Here is a 24088-nt window from a genome sequence, read left to right as displayed (position 1 = left end):
GCTGATAGAGCCGATTGATGATGTACATGAAACAATCCAGAAATAAGAACCTATCCGCACTTGAGCTTGCCTTCGTCAGAATGGATGTCCCATCTGTGGAAACAAGGAGAGCAGTACCAGATGCGAATACTCAAAGCGCAACTTAAGTCTGCAAATTTCAATGCGATGGCATTTCTTCCATCCCTGTCATCCACATGCAATACCTAGCTGCCGCAATTTCGACAAAATTGCTAAGTAGAGCGGGATCTGCCGGTGCTTGAAAGGATGATAACTCCCCCTCCGATCTGCCATTCCACCATGATACCTCACATTACGGTCTCCTGAATTGAATCCAAAGAGGACCAACATGATCCTTAAATCACTGACACCTCCTTCGAAATTTCGGTGCGTAATCAAATCTTCAGCCTCGCCCTCCTGGTTTTGCCGTCCCAAAGTTGTCGTCCAAGAATATCCGTCTCATTAGTGCTCTTGCTTCTGGCAGTTCCGTCAGCATCACACAAAGCCTTTGCTTAGTAACAATGATCTTACTCAATGTTCCTGCAACCTCTTCCGCCCCAGCTGTTCCAATTGTGATAGCGATGAAGACAGACATATCGCTTTCTGACCTCGACACCGAAGTTACATTCACCCCTCAGATCGGCCAAGCAACGACGGGACGTTTAGAAGACCTCCCACCTCTTCAAACCTTCTCCACAACCCGGAATAGTAGTAGTCTGTCAATTGGAGAGAATAGACTTTCCCCAGATGGCCTAGATTACGTCCTTGAGACTGTAATGTCTTTCCTAGGCTTGATGTTCCTTCTTTAAATAGCTTGTTCAGCCTTATGCGGCTTTCCAACAATCATCCGCAGACCTAGCTTCGTCGAAATCATTTGTAGTGCCCACGGGCTGTCCAGATGTCGCCTTTTAGAGGAATTTCGAAGGAAGTTGTCGGCGAGAGGGCTTACAGTCGCTCCAATAAATAACGTATGGAAGTAGGGCTTGAGACGATCCCTGATGATCCTGTGTTTTCACCTCTGTCCCATCTCGCCGTGCTGGTCAGCCTCGCATGTGCCAGCGATATGGAAGTAGCTCTCTCCAAAAGTATACAGACAATGTGTTGTGAGGATTCATGGTAGCCGCGGAGCGCTGCTGTCGCACGGGTGTCGCTGGATGGACATACACTGCCAGCTGCTTGAGAGTAAGTAAGAGGAGGAACTTGCAGTAGACAGCTTCTCCCACGCAATACACAGCAAGTCGGCCAAAGGCTAGCTAGAAGTACAAAGCTCCCTATTCCGGGACTACGAGGGGCTGGTCCGGGCAGCGTTGATACCTATATACAAATGACCCATAACCGCAGACTGAAGTATGCGTACGCCATACGCACGCCGTACGGTGGAGGGGCATACAAACGACTTCGCGATACAAACGACTAACTCGGTCAGACGTCTGAATCACTTCGCGATCCGGTTGAAAGTCGCATACGGACCCACTACTTTACACAAACGATTCACTTGTTCCACCTCAGCCTACACCACGCCGACCATTTCGAACCCTTCCTGTCTTCTATTCTTCCACCTCGCCAACTTGACAAGACTGTCCTGTCGTCAATTGACCTTCACAAGTCGACAGTCCTCAAGGTCAGTAAACACCCCATCAACAGTCTTCTTGACCTCTACATTATCTCGCAACCCTTTGCTAACAACTTCGAAGTCTTCTTTCCAAGACTTTGCGAGGTCGCGAACTTCTTGATACCGTCAGCAGCTTGGTTGATCTCCAGCTATCAGTAGCAAGAAAGGTTAGTTAACGACCCGTTGGCAAACTTTCCTCTCCCCTCTACTACCACAGCGCACTACGTCAACAATTCCGCAACTTTACTTTCAGTCCGCTATCAATCTGCAACTTTACTATCAGTTGTCACTTTGGACAAACGGCTGACTTTTCCATCAGGAAAGCAACTTCTTGCGGACATTAAAAAAAAGTCAGTAAACCTCACCCCTTAACAATCTGTCCTCTCCCCTTCCTTCACTGTCCCATAACACCACGCCAACAATTCCGCAGACTTCCTGTCACTCTGCGACACCGTCTCTCTGTGACGGCATCAACTCAGACAGCAGGCCAGCTTGCAATTAGCAGCTTGACTTGCCTTCAGGTATCAGAAGCCCAAAAGGTCAGTAAACCTCCCATCAGCAATCGTTCCCCAACCCTTTACCTTCACACAACACCATACCAACACCCTGGCAAGCTTCCTCGCACTCTACGACTACACCATACTTCGACAACCCCTCTTCAGACACGTTGGCAACTTGCCTTCAGCAAGTCAGTCCCCTTCCATCAATTTCTGCCCAGAAACAGTGGGCCCAAGGGTTGGTACACCTCCCGTCGTCAGCCTCTTCCCATCAGCCTCTCCCCACCAGCAACTTCCAATTGCCACTTTTCCCTCCCATCACCAAGCCTCAAGCACACCTTGTCGTCAAACGGCCAAATCTCTGGCAAACGACGTTCCACCTCCTCCGCAAGCAGTGTCCCTCATCGCGAATCTTCTCTCCATCACTGAACCTTCGGGCTGACTTGCGAAAGAGGCATTCAGCCTCGTATCATCGGCGAATTCTTCTAGGGCAGCGGCCAATACTCTACTCTCAGAGTGAATACTTCCAGAGTTGCGTGGCTCTCTCCACAGCACTCAATTTGATCACAGTCAAAGGTCTGTACAAACGTCCAAAGCCCTCTCGCCCCGCCCGCGTCCTTACCACAATTCACCGGGCTGGCCACCTTTCCCAGCTTCCTTGCGGAAAGGTTGATTCCACTTCCTTCTTCCCCTTCTACCCATCCACAAATCCTTGCCTCGCTATTGCTACCCCACCAGCGACTGTTTCCCTAACGCCAACAGCTTCCCTTCTACCTATCGTACACTTTCACCTTCTTTCTTCCCAAAGGAACTTGAATTGTGTCCTCTTACTATTCCTCGCTCTTCAACTCCCTTGTTGCCCTCCTAGCTGATTGCGACCCAGCTGCGCATTAGTTACTGACTACTTCCACAGCCTCAGGTCTTGCGTCGTCAACTCAGCAAGATGGATCCCGACACTGTGAAGCTGATGCGGGAGCGCCTCGCGACTGCTAAGTGTGCAGCGCAAGGCTCCTGGATGCCCTTGGTCAATAGAGTGGACGAGGTTGACCAGCTCTACGATGCCTACCTTACTTTGAAGGACGAGGCTGTCCCAGACGATGCTAGCCTCGGCGACCTCACGGATGCTCAGCTTCAGCACTACGTCCGACTTCTCCATGACGCGATCAAGTCGACCCACCAGGCCGAGGACGCCTGGAACAAGAATGGCAAGCCATCAACTGCGATGAAACACATCAATGAACTCAACATGTTCGAGATCCAGATTGTTGCAGCGAGGCTGGTCAAGGCTGTCCACCGGGTGCAGCGTGGAAAGCTTTCAATCCCAAGTTGGGGCTTGTTGAGCTCGCTGAGATTGGCAAAGAAAGATTCTTTTGATGATCGGATGAGCGATGCTATCACATCCTTGACTAGAAGCAAGTCGTTGTGCAAGAATCTGTTCACCGGACAGTTGACTTGGGAGACGCGAATTGCTATGCAGGCGGCTGAGGAGGCGGTAAAGAAGGTTGAGAACGACAAACTCAACGGTCAGCGCAACGACGAGGTCAAGTTTGCGAAGAAGAACATGCCTGGCAGAAAGCGAGATGCTGCCACGGCCGAAGTGGACAATGACGAGAACGACGCGGGCGACGAGGCCACTCCTGCGGCGCCCAAGACCAGGAAGAAGCCTCGACGTGCCAGCACTGCCAATTACATCAACATCAATACTCCGAAGCGTGGCCGCGCTGCTACTCAGGAGTCAACTCCAGCTGACGGCATCGCCACTGGCTCGACCCAGGCCTCCCAAACTCCTGTCGATCTGGCCTCGCCGGCACCAATTGACAACACTGTGGGTCAGGTTGGCAGTGCTGTAGCCCAAGCTACCAACCAACCAACTCAAGTGGCTGGAAACTACATCGATCAGCAAGGCCAGCAGTCCGGCAACCAGCAGTATCTGTCTTATGACAACCAGCCGTACCAGTCGTTCGACAACCAGCAGTACCAGCCGCTCGACAACCAGGAGTACGAGATGTTTGACAACCAGCAGTACGAGACGTTCGACAACCAGCAGTATCAGCTGTCCAACGATCACCTGAACCAGCAGAACTACCAGGGGAACTACAACTACACGAACGCCCAGCAGGCCTCAATGGACCTGCAGCAGCAGCTCAACCTTCCTCAGGCGAACCAGCAGGGCCAGATGATAGCAGCTCAACGCAATGGCGCGCAGATTCCCCTTCAACGCCAGGTTGTCCAGCGCAATCACACGGCTGGCCTTCAGCCGAACGGTCAGACCAGCTTCCATCACAACAACCAGATGGCAAGCTTCGCTCTAGACGGTCAGCCTTGCTTCGATAACAACGATCAGGCGGCTGGTTTCACTTTGGATGACCAGACCGGTTTTCCTCAGAACGCCTTTGCCCAGCCTTGCTTCCAGCAGAATGGTCAGGCTGGCTTGCCTCAGAATGAGCAATCAGCTGGCATTCAACAGCAGAACGGTCAGGCTGGCATCCACCAGAGCGGTCAGGTGAGTGATTACCAGCACGGTCAAATGCCTGTCACCCAGTACGGTCCCATGACTGACGCCCAGCAGTTTTACAACTCGGTCGTTAACAACTACCATCACTCCCACGCGCCTGGAACCCCTACTGGCCAATTGCTTCCCAACACCCAGGGCGCGACCAACCAGATCATGGGCAATAACGTCAACCCGATGACTGTAAGTGCTCAGTCTATGCTCTTTTAGTATATCAGAATTCTGACAGCATTACCAGGAAGCCAGTGCAATTCAGGCCTCTTCCACGCAGCCCTGTGCTGTCGTTACCACTGCTGCGACTGTCACCTCTGACCCAGCGGCGAGCGGCCCTGACAATTCAATTGCAGAGACCCCTCAGACTATCGACTTGACCGTCTCTCCAGTGCGAGAGGCCCCTCGGACCTCCTCCACTGCTCCCCAGTCCGTCGGCGCCATTGCAGCACCCGCCACCTCTGACACCGTCGCGACCAGCGCTCTCACTTCAGTTCAAGACGATCGGGACTCTGCAGATCGGCGCGCTATGCAGCCACTTGATCACTTCAACCACTTTGATGGCACTTATGTCGACTACGTCAACGCCGGAATGGCGGTCGACCCGGCAATTTCAGGCCCGTTCTCGGATTACTTGGAGTACGAGATTTCGGTCGCCAATCAGAACAAGGAGTAGGACTCCCAGGACCCTTAGGCGTCTCACTCTACAGTAAGTCCTTGTCACAAACCTTAGCCACTTCAAGAGAACGACGTGGCCTTCGGCTTTTTCGATCATATCTCTACAGCAACACTGACGGAACATCCTCTTCTGTTGGGTCTCTATTTTGACGAACTTGACGCTAATCAATAGCAGGCACAGTGATCACCAGCAGCCGAGGATGGCAACCCAACAATATCAAGTCTGATATCGACAGCGATACTCAGCAACAACTTGCTAGGGGTTCTCGAGATGGAAAAAACCCTTCATTCCACTCGAAAATCACCAAAGCACAATACCCGAAGAAGCCCGGCCGAGTCAGCTGGACACAAGCAGACCGGCAATGTCAGATTTGCGACAAGGGCGAAGGGATATGAAAGGAGAGAGAAGCACGGGGAAGATGATGATGAGTACTACGGATCTGAAAGCAAGATCACAATAGCTCCACAGCCCAACTTGGCAGGCGTGGACTTGAGGGACATTCTTAGACCTCACGGCATTGGTAGACCCCACTTCTAGTGGTGGTCAAGGAGGGAATTATTATCAGCTTATAGGGACCTTGATGAGGCTTCACCAAGCCAGCCTGCACATCACAGCGGCGACCAAGGGTACTTATAAATCAATAGCTGATTACACTGCTCTTCTTCTCTTTTTGATGTGACGTGTTGTGATATGCATTTTACTGTGACGATGAATCACTTTTGAGCGAGTTGACAGTATCAGTAGGCCTAGAATTGACCCCTATTTAGAGCCCTGCAATTTGCAGAGACTCCTCCATCTTGTAACCTCCTGCTACTTGATTTCCCGCCAATTCTGTCCATTCCCTTCTACAAGCCAAGGCTTTCTCTTACTTCCCCGCCTCCAACTATGACCTCCGCTAGGTAGCGCTTCCAGGCTTGAAGAAGCTGGTCCCGAAGTGTGCGCTGCTCCCTGTTGACGCATGCTTGTCCTCCTCCGGTTGTGAGTTTGCGGTGCGGTCTGGGGTTGTGAAAGTGTTGCTGATCGAAGCATCGTTCTTCGACGGCTGCGCTACCATCATTTTTCCACCTGGAGGACCCTTTGCATCTGCAGTAGAAATCACGTTAACACAAGGTACAGGTATGAGTGCAGGGTGTATCTGCTCACCTCCAGGGGCCCGGGTCTTCTCAACGGCCTCCTGGAACTTTTGCTTTGCGGACTCCATATTGTCGAAGTTTTAGCGACTTCTTAGGTGATTAACAAGTGGTAGGTGATGTTTGTGAGGGCTATATGGGTGCCAATTAATGCCTTGTATCGGGAATGGTTGGTCACAATGTCCCTGGAACATAGGTGTGTAGGGCAGCTTATGGTACTGGGTTGGTTTCTTGAGCCACCAATGTCTCTGCTGTTTTTAATCCATCCAGCCGAGTTAATGGCGATGACGTAGAGGAGAGCTGTGCCGTCCAGACGAAAACGCTGCTGAATCATCATGATCTCACCACACACGGACAGCATCACAGTAGCACATGTTGTGGCCGAGACAATTGAGCAGTCAGCAATCATCGTGGACTCCTCAGCTGCTAGTGACCGCCGCATGGTAGGTTCAATACCCTACCAGACACATGTACCTGAGCGGACAGAGGATGCCCAGGCGCCAGCTGCTTGGGGTTAGAAGCACATTGTGAACAGTGCCTATGATGCCCTTGGAGCTATTCAAGTAGATGTCTGACCTTAGACCAATCAGCAATGACTGCGTGCTTGTACAATGCTGCTCGTCATTGCACTCAATTGAGGGCTGCTTACCTTGCTGCTCGGCAAGTGAATGGATAGCTAGGTTCGGAACTCGGAATACAACTCCAATACTGTGATAACTAGCCCTGTCTACAGTAGACACACAATTGAAGACGCACTGGAGGTTGACGGCTTGTGTGAGTAGGTTCTGCAGCACTCACACAAGTTCATTCGCAACCAAGAAAGGGGACGGGTCACCGTCGTCAATCTGTGTACTGACAGCTTGCAGGCCCCACCACTAACGGGTGAATGGTTCGAGGGCTGGCCAGAAGTCGTAGCATTAACAAACGACAGTATTAATGGACCTACAACGCGCGAGCTACCCCTTTCACACCTCAGCCTCCGGTGCTATTGCCCCACGATGCCGTTCTTGGCATGCGGTGCGGGTCAAGGTTCTGGGTGTGGTCGCATTGAGCACGGCAACGCCAAGCCGGCGTCCATTCAGCGTCGACGAGCGGTGCGCGTGTCTCCTCACCGGAAATGACCTGCGACCCCACGTGCTGGTGACTCGCGTATGGGCAACGGCAACACGGCATCGCGGTAGGCTATCGCTGGCGACGATACTACTGTGACAGCGAGTAGGGCTTTACCGCCCCATGATAAGAAGATGGCCTTGCCCGCCGCCCGTCAGGGACTGGCGATACCATCGTCACCTGTGGACGCAGTACCATTGACAGCGCAGAGTCCTCTCCCACACCTGGACCGTGCCCCCACTGGCACTGCCCTCTCCTTCAAGATGAGGCTGTCGTTCGTTGTCGGATTTGTCCTGTCACTCATTCTCCCCTTCCTGACCAATGCAGTCACCGTCGGCGATGTGATGAGCAGGTCCCTGGTCGCCTACTCGAAACAGCACTCAAAAAGAGACGACGTGTCTGACATCTTGACCGCCATCGAGGACCTCGCCGAGTGTTCAGGATGCCAGGCTCTCCTCCTGGTCCTGCAAGCTCTAGCTCATCTCGGCAACGACGCCTTCTCTGGCGTCATCATCGATGTTTGTCAAGGGCTGGGTGTCGAGGACAAAGATGTCTGCGCCGGTGCGATCGGGCTGGAGGGGCCGATCCTGGCACACGACCTTCGCAACATGAACATCCCGAGCAAGACCTCTGAGCTGTTCTGTATGACCATCTTCGGTCTGTGTCAATGGCCCGAGGTCGATACATCCTACTCGGTATCCCTGTCTGAGAAACCAGCGAACGCGACCAGGCCGGAGCCAAGCGGCCAGACGCCCCTCAAAGTGGTGCACATCAGCGACATCCATGTGGACCTTAACTATACCACCGGCGCGAGCTACAACTGCACCAAGAACATTTGCTGCCGGCCCTACACCTCTGCTGATGAGCCCGGGGTGACCGACTACCCTGCTGGACCGTACGGCAATTCGGAGTGTGACAGCCCGCTCAGCTTGGAAGAGAGCCTGTACAAGGCGATAGAGGAGTTGGTTCCCAACCGGGCGTACACGATCTTCACAGGCGATGTAGTCGAGGGCGCCGTCTGGCTCGTGACTGACGAGGAGGTTACAAACGATTTGAACGATGCCTACGGCCGCATGCAGGGCATCGGGCAGACTTACGCCGTGATTGGCAACCATGACAGCAGTCCAGTGAATTCGTTTCCGCCCGCGAGCGTGGACACGACCATCAGCACCCAGTGGGCCTACGACACCCTTTCGTCCGACATCGAAGGATGGATCGGCAGCGCGGCAGCCGCTCAGGTCTCGTCTAACTTCGGGAGCTACTCGGTCGTCGCCGAGGGTCACTCAAACCTCAGGATCATCTCACTAAACACAAATTTCTGGTACCGGCAGAATTTCTGGCTGTACGAAAAGACGATTGAGCATGACCCCAGCGGGATGCTCGCCTGGCTAGCTACGCAACTCGAGGCAGCCGAGTCGGCGGGCGAACGGGTCTGGATCCTGGGCCACATGCCGCTGGGCTCCAACGACGCCTTCCACGACCAGAGCGCCTACTTCGACAGTATCATCCAGCGCTTCGACGGCACCATCGCAGGCTTGTTCTACGGGCACACGCACAAGGATGAGTTCGAGATTGCGTACAGCAACTATACGGGCCAGTCGGCGTCCACGGCGACCATGGCGAGCTACATCGCGCCGGCGCTCACGCCGACGTCTGGCAACCCGACTTTCCGCGTTTACGACGTTGACCCAGTCACCTTTGGCGTGCTAGATTACGCCGTATACTATGCCAACCTGTCTAGCCCGACCTACCAGACCGATGGCCCGGCTTGGGAAGTCCTCTACAGCGTCAAGGACGCGTACGGCAGCCTTCTCGGCTATACAGATCCGGCGGCCGAGCTGACGCCTGCGTTCTGGCACAATCTGACCGAGCTCTTCGAGACCGACGACGCCGTCTTCCAGGAGTACTACGCCCGCAAGAATCGCAACTACGGCTCGTCGACGTGCACCGGAGATTGCAAGACCACGGAGATATGCGAGCTGAGGGCCGCGCAGTCGCAGTACAACTGCGGCACTGTGAGCCCGGGGATCAACCTCAAGCGGAGCAAGGCTAAGAGGGGCGTTGGCGATGGCGAGGTTGTGGATGCACACGGGTTCCACGAGTGCGAGGCGTCGAGCGTGGTGCCTGTTATGACGAGCATTTACTCGACGGATGGGCTCGGCGCGTTGACGAATGCGCTGGTCGGTGTTGCTGGGTCGGGGTTCCTGAATACAACTGTCAATGGCACCTATGTATAGCATCGCCACCAACGCGCAGCCTATAGCCTCCATAGTTGAATGACTTTGTATATCTTATAATCGAGGAACAGTGCTGTCTTGTCGCAGGTCGTACGAGTTGGTAAAGGCCCATCCCTGGCAACTAGTCCTACTCCAATGTCCCCTTTCGATCACTCTTGGCTGGACCATATAGCTTACCTCGGGCTGCCACCTTGGCCACATATAATTCAGCCGGCTAGCCTATGTTGTGGTTCTCCGAAAGCACTCTTTAAATGGCCATTTGACTTCATCTGGTTCCTGCTCGTTGCGGGGCACAACAACATGATTCCTATCTATTGACAAAATAACAACGTTTCCTTACCCATAAAAGACCGGTCTTGAACAGCTCAGGAGATCATTGGTCGCTCCTGTCACCTCTCGAGCTGAAGAACGACCGCTATTCATCTCGGTGGATGGCCACGTCGACTCAACACTCGACACCATAGTGTTGATCGGCGGGTGAGAATAAGTGCTTAGCCTATTTCGTGATCTGGTGCGTAGCTCGCTGCTTTTTACTACGAATGGATGGGCTGTGGTTGGACACTCTCCATTTCTCCGCTCCTGAGATCTTCAGCTGGATAAGTATTAAAAAGGCAGAGTGCGTCTGATAGTGATTCAACGGCCGATTCCGTTACAAACTCGATCGCGGGCACAAGGGCTCATAGGTTCATGGTGAAACGACGCAAGGGATAGAAAACTGAGTGGGGGGTAGAGTGAAGGGAGACTAGCTTGTCTATACTAAACACGAGCTAGCGGAGCTTCTACATATAAATGCTGTGAGTACGGAAGTCTGGGGTAAATCCAATTAAAGATAGATAAAGCTTGTTCCAACTTGTTAGATGGTGAAAGTTCCGTGCTCCTCCAGCGTGCAATCTTGTTCTGGCTCGCGCTATTCTGTGCCGAAATTGAGGGTAGTGGAGAAAGCTCCGGATCGTTGCGCTCCGCAGATCTCACCTTCCTCTCTCAGCAAAATTAAGTAAGCTATTCCACCCCGGTCCAACAATCAATCAAATCCGTGAATGGCAGCATAGCTTGGCATTTTGACGATAATGTATGCAGTTGGACGTCCGCTTGCCCGGACTGGGGGCTCAATTGCGTAACTTGAAGCGCTATGGGGCTGCCGCCAAACTTACAGGTACTATAGTTCCGTATAAGCGGCTGTGCATATAAAGTTTCGGTTTATATTGGCACGAGGCCAGCAGAAAGCACCCGCAATGATTTCATACCACATTGCGCTGCACTATAGCGGCCCAGAACATTACTACTCTATACCAAGATCTATAACAAGCAGCCATAAGTGGCTCACCCAGTTTTTCACGACGGCCCACCCAGCTCTTTCGTTTGGCCCACCCAGTACATATTTTTACTAAGAAATTCTTAAGGTATTAAAGTATCACCCTAACCCTTTAAATTTTACAGTACTTCTAAGATACTTAAAGCTTAAGCCTTTTAACTGGGAAAGCCTTTTGGCTGGATTTGGGCCTTTTGGCTAGATTTGAGCCCTCTAGCTGGATTTAAGCCCTTTGGCTAGATTTAAGCCCTCTGGCTAGACTTAAGCCCTCTGGCTGGATTTGAGCCCTCTGGCTGGGAAGCCCTCTGGCTGGGAAGCCAGAAGTATTCTCAAAGTATTGTTTAAAAAGGAATAGTTTAAATATTTCTTTAATGCGGGGTAGCTTTTTTTTGCTTAGTCAGAAATTGGAGAAAAGATACTTTGGGTGGGCTAAAAGTTCACTATAAATTTAGAATATATTATGAACTTTTGGCTCACCCTTTGTACTGGGTGGGCCAAACGAAAGAGCTGGGTGGGCCGTCGTGAAAAACTGGGTGAGCCACTTATGGCTGTATAACAAGGTAATAAATACTCCCCAGAACTAACCACGATAGTTCTTTTTGGTTGTGCTGTCATCCCAGCGACTCGTCTCCATTGCCAGAAACTGAGGACAAAACCGTCATCATTCCCCCATCTACTGCAATCATGCTTCGCTCCACTCTATTGTCCTTGATCTCCTTGCTCACTGTCGTCTCTGGCAGTCCAACTCCCAATCGCGACCAAGCAAACGCAGTTAGCGAGCGAGCGGCCTGCAGCACACTCCCGCCATCCTTCGTCCTCGCCGGCGACTCCACGACGGCAGTCAATGGAGGCTGGGGCACCGGACTCATATCCTTCCTAAAGAGCCCGGCCAAGGGCACAAACATCGCCAAGAGCGGCGCGACGACAGTCTCGTTTGTGAACGGTGGATACTGGAAGAAGGTCATCGATCAAGTCAAGGCTGACGCACCAACACATAATGTTGTTGTAACCATTCAGGTCAGTTTCCAAGCATAACCGCAGCCATATTATAGTGCCAGACGTGACACAAAATCGACCGAGGGAAAAGAAACACAGCTGACATACAATTTCGTGCAGTTCGGCCACAATGACCAGAAAGCGGCCGCAAACATCTCCCTCAGCGAGTTCCAGACCAATCTGGAGAACTTCGCTAAGGAGGTGAAGGCAGCCGGCGGGACACCAGTACGTAGCACAAAGCCTCATCCATCACCGCTTACTAACGTCTCCTTAGCTCCTCACGACGTCTCTGACCAGGCGCGTCTTCACATCGGAGCACAACGCAACCGACTCGCTGCACGACCAGCGCCTGGCCGCCATCGCGGCCGCCAAGGCCACGTCGTCGCCGTACATCGACCTGAACCAGGCGTCGCTCCAGTTCGTCGACGCCATCGGCAATGAGGCGGCCCAGAAGTACAACCTCGCCACGGACGACCACACGCATCTGAACGACTACGGCAGCGTCGTCTTTGGGCGCATGGTTGCGGATCTGATCCTGGGCCATCCGCCAACTGTGAGCACTAACGACAAGTGGACGCCTGCGGCTGACAACTGCTTCGTTAATGCGTTCAACTCGAATCAGACCCTGACGCATGCTATCTGGAGCGGCTTGCCTGCTTAATCCGGCGCTTGTCCAGATGTCTTGGAGGTATTGTCAGAGGTTTTTTGAGATGTATATAAATAAGGCCCCAACGAAGCAAAGGCTTTCAGTCGGTGGAGGACAGAATGGCTGGCACAAATAGCCGAGTGCCGGTTTTCTTGGAGGTAGCAATATCACTTCCGAACCAGAGTCCTCATCCACCACTGCACTTCCTCCTGGAGGGCAATCTTCTTGCTCTTCTCCATCAAAAACATGTGCCCATCCCCAGGCGCAACCACCATCTTCACATCTCCGCCCCGCTCTCTAATCTTCCTCTCGATCTCGTAGCTCTGCTCGATTGGGACAACCGTGTCCTTGTCCCCATGAAGCAATAACAACGGCGCACGAATCCGCTCCGCGTGGTAAACCGGGCTCCGCTCATACTCGACTTCCCCCTTTTCCTCCTCGCTCATCCCAGGCCTATACAAAAGACCCTCCAGGTAGTGGCTTTCGAGCTTGTGCGTCCCCACTCCCAGCGCCTTGACGTCGCTCACGCCACAGTAACATACCCCGGCCGCGAAGACGTCGGGGTACCATACGAGACTCTGGAGGACGTTGTATCCACCCGCCGAGCCCCCATGTATACCCACTCGGTCCTTATCGGCCCGGCCCGTCTCACACAAGTGTTGTATAATCTCCACGACATCGTCTCGGTCTAATATACCCCACTCGGCGTCCAGTCGCTCCCTGTAGGACTTCCCGTGGCCCGAGCTGCCGGTGTAGTTGATCGCGAAATAGGCAAAGCCCCTGCTGGTCCAGAACTGCGCATTCCCACCGCCGATGCCGCCGATCTTCAGCCCTGGGGGCGTGTGGCCTGTCGGACCGCCGTGGGGGTTGATCAGCAGCGGCGGGAGCTCGCCTTCTGGGGCAGTGAATTTGGGATTGAGGGGTGGCCAATAGAAGCCATGGACTGGGCGCTTGGGGTCCTGCTTGGTGGACTTGAGCCATACATGCTGCGGGACGGAGATGAGGCTGGCTGGGATTTTCTTGTTGTCTGCAGTGTGTACCTGGGTGACTTCCACCTCTAGGTTATGTTTGAGAGAGAAGTGGTATACGCCCAATGGGGAGGTGTCGCCGCTGCCGATAATGAGGAAGGACGTCGGAGAGATGGCGTGGAGAACGTCACCACGCATCGAGGTCAAAGGCACATCCGTTAGAGGAGTGACCTCAAGCGTTTCGAGGTCAACGTGGACGGTGCTGTTGGCTGCGTACTTGGTGTAGGAGAGCACCACAGACCTTGGAGACAGGAAGCCGAATGTGTGACTGTTTCGTGCGTGCTGTCAGTAATGACCTTACCAGCTTGAGGGAACAGGGTCGACCTGGTACATACCCCACAATCATCATTGAACAGTCACCAATTTCCACTTCCCCTAGCCCTTTCAACTCAAGCTTCTGTGCTGCTTCACCATCTTCGGGCCATTGCCTCCACATCTGCCGCCAGTCGCTGCCCTGTGCCTCCTGCGTCCAGTACAGCGCGCCATCGAGACCCCACGCCGACTCGCCCACGGCCTCTCCAGGGTTGCCTCCAGCGACATTTGGCGAGTCGACCAGGACGAATTCTTGGTCCCGATCATCTCCCAGGATCTGAGCCCAGCTCAGAACTGATTGCTGCCAAGGCATGTGAGGGTGATTCCAGCTCCGCCACGAGATCCACCCGCCGTCCGGGCTGTACTTGGGCGAGCTGTAGAAGTCAGACCCACCCACCAACCTCCTAACCTCACCGGTGTCAACATGGACAGCGACGACATAGTTCCTGACGTCCTTGGGCTCCGGCAGCGAGTGGTCCTCCTCCACGGCAAGAACCCATCTTGACGCCCTGCAGGCTCCAAACTCGGAATAGCGAAGCCACGGCTTGTTGCCGACAATAGTCCTCACAGCTCGGGCATCAACATCGAGAACCTTGACGGCGTTCCCATCAGAGGTGTCCGAGAAGATAATCTCCTGCACACTATTCCCGCCCTCCGGCGCAGGGAGAACCTCGTAAGGCCCGCCGCCGTACTCGTACACAGCGGTGCTCACGCCGTGGGCGCCGGGGAGGACGTATGCCAGCTCAAAGGCGCCTGCCTCTGTGGACACCACCTCCACGATGGTGTTGGAGCCATCAGCCTTGGACTCAAGGAAAAACACACGCTCAGTGCGGATCTGTCAGGGTGTCAGCATGCTCAGGAACTCAGGCCCAGACTGCAGGTGAGATGCGGGGTCGAGTACATCTCCTCTCGGCGACGACAGGGCCTTGCTGCCAGCCGTGGCGTCGTCGATGGAAAAGGGACTTTCCCATGACCCGTAGGGCGCGATCTTCTTGACCACCATTGTTCGACGTGCTGGTGATTGTGGATTGCTTGTTGGGCGATATCTTGGGGTGGGGCAATGCGGGTAGATGCAGGTGTAAGAAGCTCATCGTGTGCCCCGCGGCACTCATCGAGTGATATCGCAGGATGGCCTGCAGGGGCTGCGGGCCTAGCCTGCTGTGTGCATGCGCCGAATTAGTCTGGCCAGGCTCATGAAAACCCTAGGTATTTACCAGTACATTCATAGAACCAGGTTTCGGATTTCGAAGTCGTATGCAAAATAACCCGATGTCAATGTGCCCGAGTTGTGATGCTCACTGCCTAGACAATCACATGAACAACCTCTTCGTGAAAAGGTCATAACAGAAGAAAGCACGTGCTGATGTGCTGGATGTGTGTGTGTGTATGCTTGTGGGCCATGCAATGAGACTCTGTGAACATTCAACGTTTAGGTGATAACGCTGCCCCTGGCGGAACGGGATGGTGGCTCTGGAATCTTCAGGGCTTCAATGCTTCAGATGTTTGAATGATACTAAAGTAGCGCACGAACATCCAGGGATTGACGGTATACACGCGATTCCTCCAGATATCCTATGCCGGAGGGGCTGGGGAGCAGCAGGGACTGTCACAGAAAATTGCTGGCCATGAGAGAAAAAGAAAAATGAAAGAGAAAGGGATTCATCCTACCCACTCTGCTCTTGAATGTTGAAATTTGGCCACCGAAACTTACGCTCCGCCATCGCGCCAGGGGATACCTAAATTAAACTATGCTTAAATTTAAGCTATAATCATCCTTGGATCCATGATGAAGCTTCAGGCACAGGTATTTTCCGAGGTAAGTATGCCTTAGAAATCGAATTAACCCTACCCAACCTATCGGTGTATGGAGATCTTCCAGACCCTGAGCTCATGGTTGATGACTTGCCAGGTCCAGGCGACTCTGAGATTTCTCCTTTTCTTTTCTCCACGATTCTTTCGTGATGCCTTCTGGCATCAACAAATCTTTCTCATAGAGGCCTATAAAGGCACTCCGTAATGTTTGATTGTCGATGTATGCGCCGCGCAGATGTCTCCGCCCGCCAGTCCCGTCGAATCGTGTCCGCCCATGCAAGATCCGCGTATTGTCAAAGATGACGCAGTCGCCTGGTTGCAGACGATACTGGATCATGTTTTCAGGAGACTCCACGCCGTCTCTGAAGGCTCTGGCAGCTTTGCTCCAACCCTGAAACATCGACTCGACCCGCTGTTTTTCATGGCCCTTTCTTGACTTGAGGGGCTTTCGGTGACTGCTAAAGCGAAATGGACCTTGGAAAGGAGGTGACCAGGCTACCCCAAAAGGACTTCCGCATGGTTTCGACTGTATTACATGGCGGTCCATCCAATAGTAGTGCCCTTCCTTATCATAGTGAAAGCCAATCATTTGGTTGCTCAAGACCTCGTAGCTTCGTGGGTCTTTCACTATCAATTCATAGGCAGTACGCAGTCCATCACTAAACAATGAGTCACCACCCTCGCGGCCATTTTCAAGGCAATGTAGAATCTGAACCTTGGGCACGTTGCTGCAGTAGAGGAGGTCCTGCTGAAGGCACAGAGATTCGTTGGCATACGCCAAATTTTCTGATTCGGGCTTCGATATAACATCCCATGTGAGCCCATGGAATGTAGACCGAAGGTTTCCAATCTTTTCTGCGATTTCTTGCACGGCATACCGGGATTCCGGCACGCCACGCATGAACACTAGACCATAGCGATAGAGGTCGGCGACAGCCCGCGCAAATTCTCGGCCCCCGTCCACTGTAGCATTCTTAATTAGCCTTCAAAGCACTCAGAAGCAAGTTTCCATGCCGCAAGGGGCAAGAAAGGGGCATTAGTTGCCAATGGCCTGTCTCAAGGTCAAGCAATCCACGAATGATATGGCTGTCTTCCCTCGAAGAATCAGAACATTATTTGAGAGCTGCTTACTCCAGTCTGAGTAGGAAACTAGCCTTGACTCCACATCAGCCCGAAATTTGGCACTGTTCCAGAAGATGCGTGATGGTTGAGGAGAGGAGTATAGTCTACCATCAAATGTTTCCACGCGTGTCAATAAATTCAGAGGATACGTAGAAGTGTGTTTACCACCGGTGAGAAAGTCGTCCTCCCAGGTGATCTCAAGATCGCCGTCCACGGACAGTTTGATGCTTTCGGAATCAGGATCGCGCAGCCGAGGGACTCCAGCTATGTCGCAAGTCGAGAAAGTCTTTTGGCCCGAGGACGGGGAAATGCATTTGCTGCATTGACAGATGTCTCGAAGATACAGCTTGGACATTGACACCGACCATCGAAACTCCAAAGTACGATCGCGCTTGTAATGCAGCTGGATGCTCTCACCGTCGGATGTGTATCCCTCAAGGCGCCAAACGCGATTCTTATCGGGCTTCCGTGTAGTGGGAAAGCGAATCATGTCATGGTCGATGCCATGATCGGGGGACCAAAGTAGCATGTCTTCAAGAGCGTCGTCAGAAGACGGTATCTTCAACCCTGGGTCCGGAGTCATGCCCTGCAGAAGGCCGGCCATCAATGGCTGGCCCGAAACTGTTGAACCAGGGGTATTGTCTGAGGGTGCACTGGTTGTTGTGTCGACCGTCTGAGGCTGTTTTTGAACGGGTGACTGTTTGGTACTCGGACGTGCAAAAAGCGAGCGCAGGAAACCGTGCAAGAGTCGCTTGTGATGCCATGTGCGAGGCGATAAGGGCTGTTCCCCGAGGGCCATGGCTGCGGGGAGTTGAAGATGTAGCCCTCGACGCAAAGGCGTCAAGGCATTGACGATGTGTCTGACATGCTTGAACATCTCTTCCAGCCGACGTGATGTGTGAAGGAGAACAGAAACTAGAGAGGGGAGACGGGGACGTCGCCAAGGAGGCGGCCACCATTTGAGTGGCTCAAGAAGCAGGGAGAGATGGACATGCTATGTGTTGGTGCATGCTCGTGTTGTTCTGTGATCTGAACAGATGATGTAAGCGGACCGGGATATTGAACGCCTTCCAACTTGCTTTTGCACGGTTCAGGCAACAGTGAGCCCGAAACCTCACCAATTGAAGACGGAGTTGGGCGTTTGGGCGGAGGTGAGTCTGAAAAGCGGAACGAAGACCGCTTTAGTTGCTCACCCAAAGGCTCGCCCCACGAGATGCGTCCTCCAGTTACCTCTTTCTCTCCTCCCACATGTGATGGATGTTGTGCTCTGTGCGGATCTGCTGCAATGAAACAGGTCGGACCACGGGCTGTGAGAGCTTCAAATAGTGGATTGCGTCGCCATGGGATTTTATATCAGTGAAGGGATCGACATCCAGAATTTCCATATTGATAGTGAGCTTGCGACCGCCATATTTGTTCGCAACGGCCTCCCAAGCCCGAATCACGGGAGGTCGTAAGGTGAACCACCATGTACTTTTCCAAGTTATGGAAGCGTACATTTGGCCTCCGCTTGGTTGGTATCTGAAAAGCGATGCCAATTGGGCCTCTCCATTCCAGATCTCCATACTCTTAAGCTTTGGCATATTCAAAGCTGTCGCTGCCGCTGATATAAGCACACCGTCGATGTCGGTTCTGCGAGTTTCCGGGCCAAGCAGTCGCGAAGTAAGTATAAGCGAGGTCATTTTGGGCCATTTCCAAGAAGCTTTGGAGGCGGAAAAAAAGTACTGGGCGTCCACAAGGAAGGATACTGAGAAGGATTCGAGTTTGAGACTGCTAGCAGCAGCTGCCCTGCTCAAGGTGCGAATCATGTTTGGAGCGGAGTCCGATGTTTCGGCATCTGAGACATAGGCATCAGATGTGTCGGTATCAGATGTATCGGAACCAGATGTACTCGAATCGAGTGCATTGGAGAAAGACGAGTAGTACCGATTATAATTCTGAAAAATCACAATCTTCTGTAACTTTGCAGAAAAAAGACGCCCGAGAAGTGATACATAACCTAACGGTCATAGCAAGAGTCAGCATTATCCATCATTTAAAAGCATACTTCTAGTTTGTACTTAAATGGGGAGCATGAGAGAATACTGACTTTTATCTCGATATGACGTTACATCTTCAAAAACTTGCTTCCACGGTTCAAGATATATCTCTTTAAGTCCGGAGAGGTGCTCAAACATGTGTTGAAGCGAAAAGGGGCTCCATTGCCGGCGGGTTTGTTGACGCAGAATTAGACCTGTGATCGCCGGAACGTAGGGCAATGACATCCACCATTCCCTTTCCTTCCGCTGACCATGGAAGACGGAGCTTGAGAAATCGATCAAGGCAAAATTATTGGTGATAGCAGAAGCGATCTTCACTGGCACGGTCTCATTGTCATCGGTCCAATCGTGTTCGTCGTCGTCAATGTTTCCCGGCAGCGCGTGCTCTATGCCTGTACTCCAGCCGCACTCACTCGAAGGAACATCGGGCCTGAAGGTTAAGTATTTGAACCAATGCTTCGAATCACTCTGGGAGTAAACGCTAATGTCTAGTAGTAGTTCGCCGTTCGGTTCCCAAGCATGGAGAGTCCAGAATAAGTCCCGAATTGCTCTAGCAATCAGATTGGCATCGACATAGGATAGAGTGTCGAAATGGGCATCACATTGTCTGCAATCATACTCTCCAAGCTCCACACAAAACCATATATAATGTAAAAGAGCTCGGTTGCGGTGAATATTTGTCGCGAAGTCGGCAAGGCAGTATGGCGTTAGTTTGATTCGAGCGAAGACACGCCTCTCGATGACCTTCTGCCATTCTCGTGATACTGTGGCAAGATGAGCTAATTTGCAGCCGCTATCGAGCAAGGCCTCCAGTATGAGTAGCCGAATTTCAGTGGGTAGTTCGCCCCAGGACCTTGAAGACGTCGGTGCCATGTGACTTCATCCACAGGGAAAGGTTGACGCGTAACTTGGAGAGTATCGTAGCACAAGGTAAAATGCCAAGTACATGAACTTGGGTGTGAGTGAGATTTTATTCTACGTGCACATTTCTATCCATATATATTCACATATACTTTTCTACATTTTGGTGGATGATAGGGGCAGGATAGCGGGAAAACGGTTAGAATTAGACACACACTAAGCAAAGCACGCCAGCGTCAAAATGGGACGTGTCTGTCTGTACCTGGATAGATAGCTTAGGCTCGGGTGGTCGTTTCGTGACCATAGTGTCAATTCCATGATAGACTAAAATAAAATAAAAAAGAGAGTTGTTGAAATTCAGATTGTATTAATTATACCATCAGGACTTTTCTAGCTGCACGAAGCAGGCAAGCCGCACGGCCCCCGCAATGAAAATTTTCACATGTTTTCAAGTGTGGCGGTACTGTCCCAACGTTGTATGTGAGCATCTAGGAACGGCTTCCTACTCTTGAGACTTTGACTTTAAGTTGGTGGTGGATCGATATCAATGTGTGCAGCGCTCGAATTTGTTTACCCTGCAAAGACGCGCGTGGTATATATGGGCCCTAGCAGTGTGGCGCGGTGGTACGTGCGGTCACGTCAAATTGTGGAGAAGAGATCGGATCGTCGCACAGCAAAGACGCATTGTAGCATGTCTACATAGCCTACGTAATGTAGATCTGTATTCCCAAATATCGAGTGAATAAATGACATCAGCAATCTTCCTCTCAAATCCCCGACTTGCACTGGTACCTCACGTTTATAGCATTTCACGTTGTGCCCATCGTGCCACGGACACATCCAAACATGCCAGCAGGTGCGAAAAGAAAGAGAAATGGGAAGAGCGGCCCGCCTCCCAAGAAGGTGAAGGAAGACACTAAAGATAATCAGTACTATCAGGGCGTTAGCGCTTCGGAATTTGGATCTTGGTTTGGATGTGGAACATACCTCCTTGGGAGTCCTGTGCTCACTTTACACTCGCCATTGAACGGGCCTATGTTTTTCGAGCTCATGTCTGGCGAGAGCCCTAAGCCCAGGCACTGGAGGCCATCGCCTGCGTGTCCGTTGCGACATGGAGGATCCCAAGGACATCGTTACTTCGCCGACATTCATGGTCCCTTTTCAACATGTTGGTCAGTTTCACCATCTCTGCCTAATTCTATGCATGATCTACCTAGGAAGTCATGACTGGCACCTCCCGGGATGTTTTACTGACGAACCATTCGCAGAGCAATTGCTCATCATCGACGAGCCTAGCTCCAAAGAAAATGGGTCATCCACCGGGCACGGCCATCGAGTCATCATCGTCCCAACCGCCGCTGTTGGCGCATCGGCTTTAAAGAGGACCTATCCCAAGATCATTTCCTTCATGCTTCCTGACAGCAAGTCCGGCAGCAACTTTAAAGGAAAGATCGGAGAAGCTGCCGATGACCCGCAAGAGACATACCGCAGTCTTATAACACGGGTATTCAATGAGCAACTTGCGCCGTTTAAAAAGTCGGTGATTGATGCCAGTGCAGCAGCAGCAGCAGATGAAGATTCGGATGCGAGACTGGTGTGTGATGTGGTCCTTGAGCAGTCAGAAGACGAGGGGTCAAAGGAAGACGTCAAAGGTGAAGTTTTCCCCAGCCTTGCTTCCCTTCACAATTGCTTCCATCCCAGGCTGCCGACACTACGCTGCCTGGCTGTGTCCCCTTTCCCTCCGCACAACTAATCTCGCTTGCTTCTGCAGGACTACTCTTCTTCCTAGAGACTGGCGTGCTGTTTCATTCGCAGACGACTGTTCTTTACTTGGCATCCGAATCCACCCCAAATCCCATGCTCGTATACAACTACGAAGCACTGGCCAAACGTCCCGGACCAGCCAATATCTCTCTCATCTGCAGAACCACGGAGCCGTACTACGACAAGGCCCAGGACGGTGAAAAGAGTAGCTCTGAACAGAACGAAGAGCCGCTTTTGATCAGCTTTCACGGCATTGGTGCAGATCTGTCCGACGGCATCGCACGCTACGCGGAGAGACACGGCATCAAACTGGAAGAGCTCGAGCAGGAGTGGTACGACCTCGAACAGGGCCAACCGGCAAGTGGCTGGATGCCACGGGGCTTTGCGTCTAGGACCGGGTAACGGCCACTGGTAGTGTATCGCAGTGAAACCGTGTGTGGTCTATACGGCTGGACTACAAGTTCCCAGGCACTTGAGATAATGATGGCGACTCTAGTAAAAGAGGGACTTGTGCTTAGCATCCTAAGACCTGACTCAATTCTAAAACGACCTCGGGAAGGGAGGAGGATGACACCAGTCTCTATGCTTAACTTGGGGCATTTACGGGGCAACAGCGTGCTGTTACATGTATTCCGTGCTAGGTTCTCGATCATCCCCATGAGATTGACCACGGGAAATCGCATCTCTTGATGTTCCAGGAGCTTTGCGGGAGCCATTCACAAAGAACATCACTGCCACTCAGACGCCAGAGATGTCAGAAATGGTCAGAAAAACTGAGTTGCAGCGATGATCCACAACCTCTGTTACCGCCTGTTTGAGCATAGAGCCCCCATGATTTAGCTCAACAGCAGGCCGTATCTCAACTCCTCTTTCGGCACATCCTTGTATTTTATACTAGTCGGATGTTTGCTCCTTGCTGGTAAAGCCTTTTGAACGTAAAAGTCACCAACGTTGACTTTCTCGTATTTAGGATCCTCGCCCTTGTCCACGCAGCAATCCAAGACCTCCAAATCCGCATCTGGGTCCGGTGTCAGGAAGAAGGGCAAAGAGTACCGCTCGCGTCCTGTTCTGTTCCTGACCCGATGCACAGTCGCCTGGAATTTGCCGTTGGACTGCCTCTCGAGGTATTGTCCGACATTGCAGACGAAAGTGCCGGGTTTGGGGGGCGCATCAACCCAGATACCGTCTTTGTTGAGTACCTCGAGAGCAGGAACTGAGTCTTGGAGGACCAGTGTTAGCCCTGAAGAATGTCAGCCCCTGTCTGCTTTGGACTTTAAAATATCATGGGTTGTTGAACTTGACTTACAAGAGAAGTCGGCATGTGCGCCAAGTCCTATGTTCGGAGCTCCCTCACTGGCTGGAGTAGGTGGGTAGTACAACGCCCTCATACCAGTGATGGGGAACTTGAAGTACTTGTCGAACTCGTTCTCATCTAGATCGAAAGCCAATGCGAATATTCTAGTAAGCTTCATAGCAAGAGGCAACATAGTGTTGTAGTATTTGTAAAGTCCTTCACGCCACCAAGGGGCTTTGGGAGGCCAGATATTTTGTGGCTTGGTGATGTATGGTGGCGGTTGATGGCCTGTTTTGCCGACATAACCCTGTTCAGGTTCAATCGCGCAGTCTCCCATGGTGAACGCCTCTTTAATATCTACGGGAGAATATCAGCATTTGCCTCGAGGCTCAAAAAGCACCATGACTTACCTCCTTTCGTCGTAGGATCCAGCCTCGTCTCAAGCATCGGCTCGTAACCTCGAATTGCAGGGTTCTTGTGCACATGGGCGTCCATCTTAGCCTCTATATCCAACGCAAAGAATTGCTTGAGCAAATCTAGCGTTTCTGCAATGACAACTTTGGAGATGCCATGGTTCTCAATGTAGAAGAATCCGCATTGAGAGCAAGCCTCGTAGATATCTCTTGCAATTTTCTTGCGATCCTCAAGTGAGGGGCTATCCAGTGCGCCCAAGTCGATAGTAGGAATCGAAGTGAAAGATGAGGGTTTGTCTGCGACCTTGCGGTACGTTGCTTCAGATCCCGAATGGAAGTAGACGTATTGACTGCTGTCCTAGAATTGGGTAAGCGCATGTGATATCCATCAAATAGACCGATATTCATTCACCTTCAAACTTGGCGACCCCGCTGACACGGGGACATATACGTCCGCCATCCTTTAGTCTCTTGATTGAGCAAATACTATTTGCGATGATGCTTCAAAGCGATCCCGAGCGTGATGACTGAGAATTCAGGCACTTTAATTCCTGGTCGGTCATCAATAGGCTAGTTTGTTGGATGGTCAAGATGAACAATTTGCAGATTCATCGGAAGTTGATCACAGATCGTTCCCCCACTTCCAATCACATCATTGCCTTTGCCGGTTCGCCCCCAACCTGATAAGCAGGTCGTGGGGTCCATCAACACAGAAGTCCGGTATCTC

At 52.2% G+C, this 24088-nt stretch overlaps 9 protein-coding genes across 9 annotated transcripts; 4 read left to right on the top strand and 5 right to left on the bottom strand.

The window, feature by feature from the left end:
- Positions 1-3049: 3049 nt before the first annotated feature.
- Positions 3050-5285, top strand: J7T55_001440 (uncharacterized protein; the record flags this gene model as incomplete). The annotated part of the gene is made up of 2 exons (XM_053145535.1): positions 3050-4801; positions 4857-5285. 2 exons carry the CDS (start codon positions 3050-3052, stop codon positions 5283-5285), a joined length of 2181 nt encoding a protein of 726 aa, XP_052991702.1.
- An 898-nt stretch (positions 5286-6183) lies between these two features.
- On the bottom strand, positions 6184-6489 carry J7T55_001439 (uncharacterized protein; the record flags this gene model as incomplete). The annotated part of the gene is made up of 2 exons (XM_053145534.1): positions 6184-6371; positions 6432-6489. 2 exons carry the CDS (start codon positions 6487-6489, stop codon positions 6184-6186), a joined length of 246 nt encoding a protein of 81 aa, XP_052991701.1.
- Positions 6490-7662: 1173 nt separating this feature from the next.
- Positions 7663-9765, top strand: J7T55_001438 (uncharacterized protein; the record flags this gene model as incomplete). The annotated part of the gene is made up of 1 exon (XM_053145533.1): positions 7663-9765. The coding sequence occupies one exon, from the start codon at positions 7663-7665 to the stop codon at positions 9763-9765; it is 2103 nt and encodes a 700-aa protein (XP_052991700.1).
- A 1993-nt stretch (positions 9766-11758) lies between these two features.
- J7T55_001437 (gdsl-like lipase acylhydrolase) lies at positions 11759-12731 on the top strand (the record flags this gene model as incomplete). Its single annotated transcript, XM_053145532.1, has 3 exons — positions 11759-12091; positions 12191-12295; positions 12345-12731. 3 exons carry the CDS (start codon positions 11759-11761, stop codon positions 12729-12731), a joined length of 825 nt encoding a protein of 274 aa, XP_052991699.1.
- Positions 12732-12883: 152 nt separating this feature from the next.
- On the bottom strand, positions 12884-15059 carry J7T55_001436 (uncharacterized protein; the record flags this gene model as incomplete). The annotated part of the gene is made up of 3 exons (XM_053145531.1): positions 12884-14012; positions 14080-14891; positions 14958-15059. 3 exons carry the CDS (start codon positions 15057-15059, stop codon positions 12884-12886), a joined length of 2043 nt encoding a protein of 680 aa, XP_052991698.1.
- An 885-nt stretch (positions 15060-15944) lies between these two features.
- Positions 15945-17789, bottom strand: J7T55_001435 (uncharacterized protein; the record flags this gene model as incomplete). Its single annotated transcript, XM_053145530.1, has 2 exons — positions 15945-16831; positions 17000-17789. 2 exons carry the CDS (start codon positions 17787-17789, stop codon positions 15945-15947), a joined length of 1677 nt encoding a protein of 558 aa, XP_052991697.1.
- Positions 17790-17905: 116 nt separating this feature from the next.
- On the bottom strand, positions 17906-19902 carry J7T55_001434 (uncharacterized protein; the record flags this gene model as incomplete). The annotated part of the gene is made up of 5 exons (XM_053145529.1): positions 17906-17984; positions 18109-18147; positions 18221-18989; positions 19281-19459; positions 19649-19902. The coding sequence occupies 5 exons, from the start codon at positions 19900-19902 to the stop codon at positions 17906-17908; spliced, it is 1320 nt and encodes a 439-aa protein (XP_052991696.1).
- A 1099-nt stretch (positions 19903-21001) lies between these two features.
- On the top strand, positions 21002-22056 carry J7T55_001433 (uncharacterized protein; the record flags this gene model as incomplete). Its single annotated transcript, XM_053145528.1, has 3 exons — positions 21002-21062; positions 21159-21542; positions 21662-22056. 3 exons carry the CDS (start codon positions 21002-21004, stop codon positions 22054-22056), a joined length of 840 nt encoding a protein of 279 aa, XP_052991695.1.
- A 434-nt stretch (positions 22057-22490) lies between these two features.
- Positions 22491-23821, bottom strand: J7T55_001432 (uncharacterized protein; the record flags this gene model as incomplete). The annotated part of the gene is made up of 4 exons (XM_053145527.1): positions 22491-22894; positions 22961-23305; positions 23359-23719; positions 23774-23821. The coding sequence occupies 4 exons, from the start codon at positions 23819-23821 to the stop codon at positions 22491-22493; spliced, it is 1158 nt and encodes a 385-aa protein (XP_052991694.1).
- Between the last annotated feature and the right edge of the window lie 267 nt (positions 23822-24088).

Source organism: Diaporthe amygdali, assembly GCF_026229845.1.
Source record: "Diaporthe amygdali strain CAA958 chromosome Unknown NODE_21_length_814164_cov_65_183785, whole genome shotgun sequence".
Lineage (NCBI taxonomy): Eukaryota > Fungi > Ascomycota > Sordariomycetes > Diaporthales > Diaporthaceae > Diaporthe > Diaporthe amygdali.
This window is presented reverse-complemented; position numbering and strand designations above follow the sequence as displayed.